The sequence below is a fragment of the Morone saxatilis genome, unplaced genomic scaffold (genome assembly GCF_004916995.1).
Source record: "Morone saxatilis isolate NCDOM2014 unplaced genomic scaffold, NCSU_SB_2.0 Contig20, whole genome shotgun sequence".
In the NCBI taxonomy this organism is placed as follows: domain Eukaryota; kingdom Metazoa; phylum Chordata; class Actinopteri; family Moronidae; genus Morone; species Morone saxatilis.
The window spans coordinates 11,766,179-11,777,113 of record NW_023339763.1 but is presented as its reverse complement, the minus strand read 5'-3'; the positions used below and the strand labels follow the sequence as shown (position 1 = coordinate 11,777,113).

General features: G+C 41.3%; 1 protein-coding gene across 2 annotated transcripts in view; it reads right to left on the bottom strand.

The window, feature by feature from the left end:
- Nucleotides 1-373: 373 nt before the first annotated feature.
- uspl1 (ubiquitin specific peptidase like 1) overlaps nt 374-10,935 on the bottom strand; it is a 12,617-nt gene continuing 2,055 nt past the window's right edge. For both annotated transcript variants that reach the window (XM_035666117.1, XM_035666118.1), the window contains 7 exons: nt 10,778-10,900; nt 9,695-10,664; nt 7,111-7,221; nt 5,562-5,691; nt 4,457-4,582; nt 3,274-3,434; nt 374-2,628 (listed from right to left, as the gene is read on the bottom strand). In XM_035666117.1, the coding sequence (XP_035522010.1) occupies nt 800-2,628; nt 3,274-3,434; nt 4,457-4,582; nt 5,562-5,691; nt 7,111-7,221; nt 9,695-10,664; nt 10,778-10,900 (3,450 nt within the window). In that variant the 3' untranslated portion in view covers nt 374-799. The remainder of the gene's footprint in view (nt 2,629-3,273; nt 3,435-4,456; nt 4,583-5,561; nt 5,692-7,110; nt 7,222-9,694; nt 10,665-10,777; nt 10,901-10,935) is intronic.

Below are 10,935 nucleotides of genomic sequence, written 5' to 3'. Positions count from 1 at the left end.
TTATTGAGATGCACCTGTATATGTAACTAACAATTATTAGGTTAGCTTGACAGAACTCACTGGTGGCCACTTTCACAGAAAAGCCACTAGGTGGCTCGTGGACACATGTATGATGGTTTTCTCATCTATGAAAACAAATGGATTAATGTGGGTATGGTTACAGCCAAACAAAACAAACTACTACAGTAGTTGTGTTTTATATGACTCCATTCATTTCTGTTCAAGGAGATAATTCAATTAAAAGAAAATTACACCAACAAGAAATAATGGAAAATGCTTATATTCACATTTCATGTCCCTATGGAGGAAGCTGGTTGAGGGGAAGATGATTTGGGCAAAACAGCACACACTTTGTATTAAATATAACAATTCAGACATTCGGACTAGAGTCATCTAGTATTTATTAAATTACACAGAAAAACATTTTTTATGAGGATTTTCAAGTCATTTCCCAAAATAAAACAGAGCAAACAAACAGCTGTGACTGTAAACGCGATGGCTTCATAAAACACATTTGTTACATACAGTATATACACTACAAAGTGTCAAAGTTGCAAAAAACAAAAGTTCAAGATGCAGTTTACAAATTTCATCCATGGTTCAACATGCTGTCTGCATTATCATACCAACTTAACTAACCCATCTTAATTAATAGCAACATAAATACACCAAGAGATCTTCATGTGGAACCAGCTGTCCCGTGTAAACGCGTCAATTTTGCATAATTTCCTCATGATTGCAAAATCAAGGTCAATGTCATCTGTGCCTTGAGCTTGCAGACAGCATCCACCACCACAGCCTAAACAAAAAGTTCAAGTGCACTGAGTGCCTCGGTCTCCATGTCAGTCGGTCTCTGAGCCACAGCCTGCGAGAGGAAGTCATCCAGGAAGTTCTCTGTGTTGGGCTCGTTCATGCAAGTGTTCACCTGTGACACTGCACCAGCGGCTCCACAGTCCAGCTGGTCGACTGCATCTTGCCGACCGGCGAGCATCTCAAGGAAGTCGGTGCTGTCTGGTGAAAGGTTGCTGGCTGTGGTTGCCGGGGAGAGCAGGTCCGAGAGGAAGTCATCGCAGATGGAGCCGTCGTAGGTGCTGGAGGTGACCGTGTTGGGAGAGCCCAGGTCAGTGCTGTCCGGTCGGAGGCTGGCTCTCCCCTGGTGACCTAACTTTTCATTCAGCTTGGCGAGCTTCTTCCTCTTTGCCTTCAGCTTCTTCATCAGCTTGTACCTAAGGGCTTCAGTCTCGCTAAGACCCGGAGGAACCTTTGAAGACTGGCTGATGTGTTTCTTTGAGGAGGTTATTTCGGGGATCCCCTTTGTTCCAGGCATATGAAGTGTTGTACCAGACACCAATGTAGTGCTCGTTAATAATTTCTGGTGGTCGGAAATTACAGATTTGCCGTTGAGGAGTGCAGGAGATGGGAGTGGCGGACTCGGGGTGAGTGGGCTCTTCGCACCGAACGCACCGTACATTTCTGCGGCCTTTAGTGGGAGAGCATCGTTCTCCTCTGTCTTGAGCTGCGGTTTAGGGAAGATCCCTACAGAAATCTGCTGTTTTCTCACAGGGTTGGGGGTAGACTGAGACACAGGAGTGGGCTTTACTTGTGTGACCGGCGCGGGGGTGAGTTTATCAGTCGGCTTGTGAATTTGATGCAGTGGGTGTTTGCTGAGCAAGAAGGACCAGCGAGTGTTTTGATTTAGCGTTAGTGGCATTGTGGGAGTTTTCTGAATAGTGGGTAGGGGTGACGTGTCGGTAGAAGAAACGGGGGAAAGTTGCTGTGTCGTTTCAACTTGTGGTGTGTTATCCTGAGCAGCAGCAGCAGCAGCAGGAACAGCACTCTCAGGTTTGTTACTGATTGCTTTGGATGGCTCAGAAGAGGCAGGTGGTGAAATATGCGGAGCTGCTTTGGACGAGGCTGCCGTTTTACCTATTTTTCTGCTAGCGGTTTGGCGTCTGCCAGTTCCTCTCCCCCTCCTTCCTCTGCCACCGGGCACAAATGTAGGATCACTAGACGAGCCATCGTCAGTTTCAGATGAGTTGGAGATAGAGAGGGGAGGCTCAACATCAGGATCTTGAGACATTTCACTACAGATTAGAGTGGAGGAGCTATCCGGTGTAGAGTCAAGCATTTCATTCCTGCCTGGAACACTTAAATCCTGAGTTTGTCCGTCGTCGTTTCCGGGCTGTATATCTGAATCAGCTTTTAATTCCACAAGTGTGAGCGTAATTATGTCATTATGGGTAAGGCCTTCGAAGGTGTCGAGCAGCGTTGTGGAACCTATTGATGTATCAACACCGGCTGTGACCGTTGTGTCCATGATGTTGCTGCTGTCTTCAGATGCCGAGAGTGCACAGATGATGTCAGTGTTGTTGTGAGACATGAGAAGACTGTGATCCGGAGTACGAGCCAACAGCTCATCCTCCATTAAGTGTTTGTCTCCCGGACAGGGGTTCGTCTCAGTTTTAGATGGGGCAGATTCTGCAAAAGTGGTGGAGGGAGAATGGGCTTGAGGCTCTTTGTCCTCCTCCACTTCCCAGAAGACAATGTGAATCTCCTGCGCAGGGACCGGAAGCTTTTGATGGGTCTTACAGTCTGGATGTTTTAAGTCATCATATTCCAGCCATGATCCTGTAAGAACAGATACGACAACACATGGTTATGACAAAATCACCTCCAATTCCTCACCCGTTAATTTTATATGAAAAATACAAACAGCTTTATTCAACCAAGAAGCTGCCTCACTGAGACTAATAATGTATTTTAAAGGAGCATCTTTGCCAAGACAGCAGCATAACAATTGCAAAACATAATAAATAATAACAGAAAATGTGGAAAGCTTAATCAAATATTGGTAAAACCTTAGCTGACAAGCCATAGATACATTCTTTATACATGAAAATAAAACAGGCCCTAAAAGGCTGTTGTCTTCGGTTGTTTAACATTGCATGAATTGTCCAGCAGAATGTGCTGTTGGCAAACTACAATGTGGAGGAATAAAAACAATATCAACCTTCATGTGACTCAACTACGAGCTCCAGTGTATGTGGTTTTACACCACATGCAGCTTACGGATTAATACAGACAAAAAAAAAAATAGTTCTGACATTTGACCTCAGTTATCCATGTAGAAACACGGCAACAAATGGAAGTATGCAAAACAGGGTGCTATAGCAAGCTAATCAACCTACATTTTAGCAAAGTAAAGATATTGTTTACATATCATATCAGTGAAAAAAGGTGCAACCACTGCAGAATCAGTCTTAAAATGCATACCATCAGAATTACAAATCCAGGTGACAAAGTGCTTTAGTTGCTGGTTGTACTGTATGACAGTGGTGACGGAGTAGCGTTTCCCCTGGAAGGAGAAGGTGTAGATTCTGACATCATTGTCAGGAAGCCCCTCTACAAAGTGCAGCTCAAACACTGGAGGTACTCTAAACAAAACACAAAGCAAGAGTCTGGTTAGATGGATGGAAAAGGGAAGGCCTGGGGAGGACTTACAGGTGGGCGATAAATTAAGTAAATCAATTGCAAAAAAAGTTAAGGACTTTATCAAAAAGGGCCCCAATCTGCTCAAGTCACGAAACATAAACGAAACGTGTAGAATTACTTTCCCATAGTATCCCATATGAGAAGAAGGGGTCCTAGTGATAAGACAATACAGATGCGGTGGTATTTTACATCATTAAACATATGGTGCCTTTTGTAGTTTAAAAAAAACCTGATTAAAATCGTAAATATGATTTTATTTATAGGCCACACTGCCCAGCCTTAGTAGGACCTAATCTAAATACTATAAAACACAAAAGTGTACTATAAAGTATGATCAGAATATGTGTTTCATTGTAAGAGGTTTACATTTAACTGTGGACTTTAAAAGATAATTCTGTAATTTTACAGACAATTTCAGCGTTGGGTAATAATTAATTGGCAATTCCATTTGCCCTGGTCAGTTATAGCCACATTGAGACAGAGAGCGCTTTGGCTCCACATGTGTAGGCAGTCAGAGTTAATATGTGGTGGAACTGTGGCGGCGCAGCTTTTTTTGTTGCAGATTTCTGCTGGACTTGGAAATAAATGTATTATATCACTCTGTTGTGAATAATCTGTAGACAATAAGAAAGCAACTTTGCCCCGATATAATCAATAGCTAATACTGTATGTTATAAAGGACATCTGTTGTTGACACACTAATCAATTTAGCGCTCCCCTGCTTCAACAGCTACAGATTTCCAAAGAGTAGGTGTCATTGCTTATTGTGGTCGGATTTGAAGCAAATTTGGACTAATACATAATCACACCACTAATATACAATAATATTAATTAATAATACACTGATCAAATTAGTAAATAATTATAATAATAATAATTAGCCTAATCATTCTAAAACCTCTTTAAATATAATTATTATTCTTTTTTAAACTTAAGGTAGAAACATTAAGAGCTTGATTCTTACCTCTCCAGCATCATAGTCCTCCTCTGATTGCTCTTGTAGCACACGTTGCACGGGGCCAAGTGAACAGCGTTGAGTGGGTGCCAATCAGGCAAAATATTTGTGAAGGTGGGGAGAGTCTTCATAACCCTGAAAAGTACAGCATGAAATACGTTTAGGTTGTTAACGGCTTTAAAAAGTATTTAAAAAAAAAAAAAAAAAAAAAAGAATCAGGTGCATACATTGTTACCAGTTGATTTGCATAAACAAATACATACGCAGATCAATTATAAGATCATTTCCTGAACAGATGGAACAGATGGATTCATTAGAAGTTTAGCTTTTGAAATCATGCTTAAATCACACGCCATAAAATCCTGTGGTTGGTCGGTTTTGCTTTCACACCACAAACGATTCACACCAGAGTGGATGCACCCTTTCTAGATGATCTCAGCCTGCCTGTTTTGTCCCACACCCGAGTGCAATTGCCGTGTTCACATACGCCCAAACAAACCACACCGAGGTTTGGTTTCGAAAACAACCGCTCCAAACGGGACATGTGTAAAAGCAACCTGGGTTTGTACAGCCATTGTAGAATCACAATTGACTTGTGGCAGCATCATTTTATACCATACTACTAAAACATGCACTGTTCCCCTGCAGAGAATATTTATCCCCTACTAGCAAAAAAGACAAAGCTTCTTCCTGCAGTTCTGTGCAGCTCCTAAAAGGCTTTACTAGACATGATTTTTCTCCTCCATCAAACAACACTAATTACCAAAACTTAATGAACTGAGAGTTTGAAGGCATTACTAGATATCTATCAACAATTCACCATTCGCAGTCACTTGTGGATAAATGTAGACAATGTGCTAAGAGATTCAAGAAAAAAAAAAGAAAGGAATTAATAATTACAAGGAATTTATACTAACTTGTCTTCAATAACCTGAGGCAGAGTGGGACATCATCCAATTGCTATAGTGAGTCATGTGTTTGTTTCCAACATGATTACCTTCAACCTAATTACTTTCTGCTCTTTTAATCTCTAAAGCGAGTTTCTAAAAGACAAAAACGCTTTTGTGAAATCAAGGCCGACGTGTGGTATTTAACCATGCGTTTCATCACATACCTTTCTTTCGTGGCAGTTTTGCATTCACTGCACTGGAACTCCCAGTGAAAGGTCGTTTGGAAGAGAGGGTCCACCCAAGAGTCCATCCTAAGCAGAAGCGGCAGGGAAAACACTGGAGTTTCCATCTGACCTGAAAAAGCACAATAATGCAGCAGTTACAGCAACATCACAGGTACGAGTGCTGACAGATGCTGCTGTTACACTCTCCATTTCCAGGCCATTTTAAAGAATTTAATCTGTGGGTGAGATACAGGCTAAATTTTAGAGCTCACGTGAGCTCACTTGAAAATGAATATGGCTCTTCAGCCCCCCCTCCCCCCCTCACTATCTCTGCCTCCATCTCCATTTTCAGCATGCAAAGAATGACAACAACTAAGCAACTTTCCCCACTTTCACATAATGTAAAGATTTGGCTGCAACAAGCGGAGCAAAATTCAAGGTTTGCATGTACGGACCCGTCGCTGTCTGTTATTATCGGATGATAATGGCTGCTTTGAAAGATTAACTCTTGCTTTGGATACTAAACAGAGATTCATGACACAGCAACTAAGATGCCAAATATCTAAAAGCATAATACATCAAGGTAGAAAAACATTCAAGCACTGTTTGAAAATCTTTCAGAGCCCTACATTGTATATTAACTATGATTACATTTTGCAGAAGAATTTTGCCATAACAGGACAGACTACTCCTTTAAATACCCATTTTTGTCATTGTAATCTGTTTGGCAAAAAAAAAGTGGCATTAAGCTATATTAAATCTAATATTTGTGCGCAGAAAGCTCGAGGGGCTCTGGAAGCCTTGTGTTGTTGAGTTTGAAAAGCATTCGCTCAGACATCTCTCCCTTGCTCACAGTAGCTTGCCACAATTTGCATACTGTTCCTGGTCTAACACTGGTTCAGTGCTGGTGGCTACAGAAATACAGTTTAAAAGAAATATTTTATTTCTTTAGATTCATCAACTTCTCTGGAGCTGTGTGACACAGTCGGTTTGTGTTTCTCCCATGCTGTCCCAGGCACGTTTATGAAACTGACTCGTGTAATTAAGGTCATCAGATGTCAAATTTTAATATCAGGCTTTCAGTTGTTTAATCTGTGTATTCTAAGGCTCTGCTACTTTCCACTCTTCACACCAAACTGAGAGAAAAAGGGCAAGAACGATTATGCAGTGCTCGACAATTCAAATTCTTCTTCTCTCTTTTCTTGCCTTTCTCGTCAGGTACAATGGAAATGCATTTGGAATAAGACAAGTGCACATTTCTATATCCATTTAGAATTCATCTCTGAGCAGTGGTCTCCTGATAATACTTAGATTTAGTCACACTAATTTCTGGCTGCCACTAGTTTGAACTGGTACGATGTTGGTATGCTGCTGATGGATGTGAAAACCTACATCTGCAGTTTAAAAGCCTCGAATTGCATCTCGGGACTAAGGGGTCAATGGAAGTAGACACTAACTAACAATCTCCTAAATCATCTCTAGTTTCTCCCACTGAAATTCATTTTAGTTTCAGGCTGATGAATGGCGTGTCTTCAGTGTCTGAGTTTACCCAGTTTGCAGTGCAGCTTGGGCTGCAGTAGTTTGAAGATCGACATGCGGAGCCTCTGTAGATCTGCACTGGCCTTTTGCAGCACGCGGTTCGGCACCCTCAAAACACCATCTAGACAGAAACAAGTTCACATAAGTAAACCGCACACAAAAGCATTGCATTTTATTGTAGAAATGAGAAAATATTCACCAGTAAATGAATTTAAAATCCCTTTTAGACAATCGGATTAGGGCTGTCCCAGTGAAAAAACCTCCCCTGCTGTCATTTAGGTTGACCTGAACAGCAGGTGTGCTGTATTATTGCCATTTTTGTTGTTTTTACAAATGACTTTGTAAGATGTACAGCGTGATAATGTTTTATCTCAGTACCTGTTTGTTATAATCACCTGCACTCGCCCTCCTCCTGCCTCCTAGGCCTCTGACTCCGTTAACTGCCGACTTTCAGCCGAGTAACTTTTAGGCCGGTTAGTTAACTCGTTGCCAGTTAACGGGGTCACTCGTTAAAACCGAAACACTGGCGAGTAGCAGAATGCGAATTCCACAGCTGTGGCGAACTGGCATAATTAGCGAACCAGTCTGCGTTTTCTACTGGAAGACTGCTGGTGTTTCCAGAGCGAGGCGAGGATACGTGACTTTCTCCTGTGTGGTACTGTAGTCCTGGGCTGTGAACTCGGGGATACTGAGTAGCACTGCGTCTCAATAGTCAGCCTATCAGCTCTCGGACGCCTTGTCGTCCTAAAAAGCAAATACTGAACATGAAGCGATGATGTGATGTCACATGTAGTTGTAGAAGTGACCCCTGCGTTTGGCTTGTCAGTACAGTTTTTTTGTTATTGTACAGTACTATATTTACAGTCAGCACCAGTCCAGAAATATTTTCATTTCTTGCAAACAAACAAAAAAAACTAGTGAACTGAGTGAACCCTTGTGTTATCTACTAATGCAGACTGTTGCAGTTTAATGCACCGAGGCTTTGATGTATCCACCTGTCAAACATAAAGCCACCATCCCAATACAGTACAGGTAAGTAATATTTCGGTTTTTCAAATAATATTTCAATGAAAGCAGTTTGAGGATTATTTTCTTGATCCCGGATGACGTTATCTGGAGTAGTGGTGGACTGTGCTCTTATTTGGAAATAAACCAACGGCTAAATGAGTAGAGATTCATTTGACTGTCTGAGTGCTGGTCATGTGATTGCAGTTAAACAAGGTAGGGGGTGCCGGGAAGCCTCCCAGGACGAATTAGAGGATAGAGTCATGTACATAAGTCCAACCATATGCGTGTTCCTGTTTTGTTGTTATTTTGTTGTACATTGGTCTCCACAATTCATTAGTTATAAAATTCATTATAAGTGAATGAAGTTGGACATTAGAGTGATGTTTCAAGATTAAGCTATTTTTAACTTTTTTTTTTTTTAATTTATTTATTTATTTACATGTACAAAGAACATGAGATCATCATGGGTGTTAGTTAAAATCAAGTATTCTTTTACACATACAACATGGTATAATGTCATATTATTCAAGGTGCTTACACAATCCATTTTTCCCTCTCCCATTTTTGTTTAATGGATAACGTAGAATGATTTTTAGAGGCTTGTATTTTTCCGTATATTCTTGAGAGACTTTTTATTGTCTTTTTTTTGGTATGCATCATGAAATATAGATATCAAATTGTATTCCTTGTCCTCTTTGACCTGTAATTTTTTATTATAATACTCTCTGACTTGCAGGTATCTATGGTACAAATGTGTCTGAAATTAACTCATAACTCTGAAATTGTCTGTTTGAGGTGAAGATTAAGCTATTTGATTGCATGGTTAAATAAAAAAATATTTAAAAAAATAAAAAAAATAAATAAAAAAAACAATTTACCCATAAATAAACTTACAAAAAATATATATTGTTTTTCATGTCCATCCATGTGAACACTGTTTATAATGCAAGTGGAAATCATACATTTTACTGTTCAAATCACAAAACCCCTAGTTTTAATTGAGTTCATATCTTTCATTTAGGGTACTATTCTATTGTGTTGTGTATTTATAAGTCTTTAACTCTTCAGAGTAAAAAATTACATAAATAAATATTACACTAAATTTAGAATCACAGCGAGGGTTTCTCAAGAATCAACACCTTCTCATCTAAAGTCACCATCCCTCCAGCAAAAGCAATCGTTCTGAAAATGACTGGAATGGGTTCACCCTAAAACGTCACGGTCACGATCTGGCTAGCTGTTAATAAGCATATATGATAAAATATGCAGGTTTGGGTTTAGGGACTTTTAAGGACCAACAGATGCAATTCAAATTTGAAGTTAAGTCAGTTATCCACGTACGAAAAACAGGGCCCTGAAACAGGCAACTGAAACCAACGCATGGCTAGATACCACTCGAGTTACGGAGAGAGAGAAACTAAATTTGGCTCGGCTCTTTAGGTGCCATTAGTAGTTTAAATAAATAAATATTAAACTTCCTGTTGATTGTAGATACAATATTACAAGATAAAAACACTACAGTTCAAACAATCTGTTTAAATTACATTACACTCACAGAAACACTGCAGATTACGTGTTTAACTTACCTCTGTCAGGCTGTTGGTGGACTTGGATGGCAGCACAAATGTCCTCATATTCTCTCATCAGCCGCCAAACAGACGGCCGCTGAGGCTCATCTTTAGGTTTACACTTTCTCAAGCTCCTACAGTTTACCAAAGCAACAAGCACCGAGTCCAGCCAACACAGGTTGTCGCTGTTCTTCCAGAAAAGCTGATTCGGGACAGGTACGAGTTCCTCTAGCTCTGTTATCGCGGTAGAGGACAAATTCGCAGTTTCTGACTTAATGCTTCCTACGTCCTTACACGTGGTGATGTCTACAGCCAGTGACTTCTGCCCCGTCATTGCTGTCTGCTCATTGTGCTGAGGCAATGGAGTATTGATTTCAGTTGAATAAACGTCCTCGTTTGCTGAAAACGGCCGATTGGAATCCGGACTACAGCATCTCCTCAGCGCCTCAGGAGGACTCTTCGCCTGCCTGACGTCATCCTCTACCTCTGATATCTCAAGAGCCCTGCAGTGAGAGAGCGCAGGATCATCCCCATCAGCGGTCGACAAGGCGTCTGATGAGCACTGCAGGTGTCCGCCTGAGGCCGAGCACGTAGTAGGAGCAAAACCATCTGTAGAAGCAGCATTCTCTGGTTCCCTTTCCAGAACATCATCCTCATTTTGTGGCGATTCCCATCCTGCTGTCTCTGCAGCTGCAGCTGAATCCCTGTGGTATCCATTTACCTTTTCACCATTTGTCCCGGTTGCTGCATGTTGGCCATTACTGACAACGTTTACAGCCCCATGCTCTCCTTGGCTGATTAGTGCGTCAGTACTTTGTGGCCCAAGACTGTCGAGTTCACTTGATCGCAGACGTTTGTGGGCAGGTTTAATCAACTCTTCCTCTTCCAGTGCAAAGGCATTTTTTCTTTTGTTGCCAACAGTGGACTCCACGGGCTCCAAGCTAGCCAACACATCCTCCAAGGACCGGCTGACCAGAGGGAAAAGGCACTACGTGGCAATGGAAACGGAAAGGTTAACAAGACAGCTAGCACAAAACAACATGAGGCACGGTTGCTGTGTAGTTGGATGTGTGTATGTGTAAAAGCAGTACTGAGACTTACCTGTGGGTTTGTGCAGAGGGTGATTGACTCCTGGAGGTTGATGCGGTAAGAGCGCAGAGCATAAGTCAAGCCTTTTGAAGTGCACCAGGGACAATACTCGAGTGAAGCAGCTCTTTCCTGAACCTTTAAAAAAGCATTAGGATTAATAATGATTAATA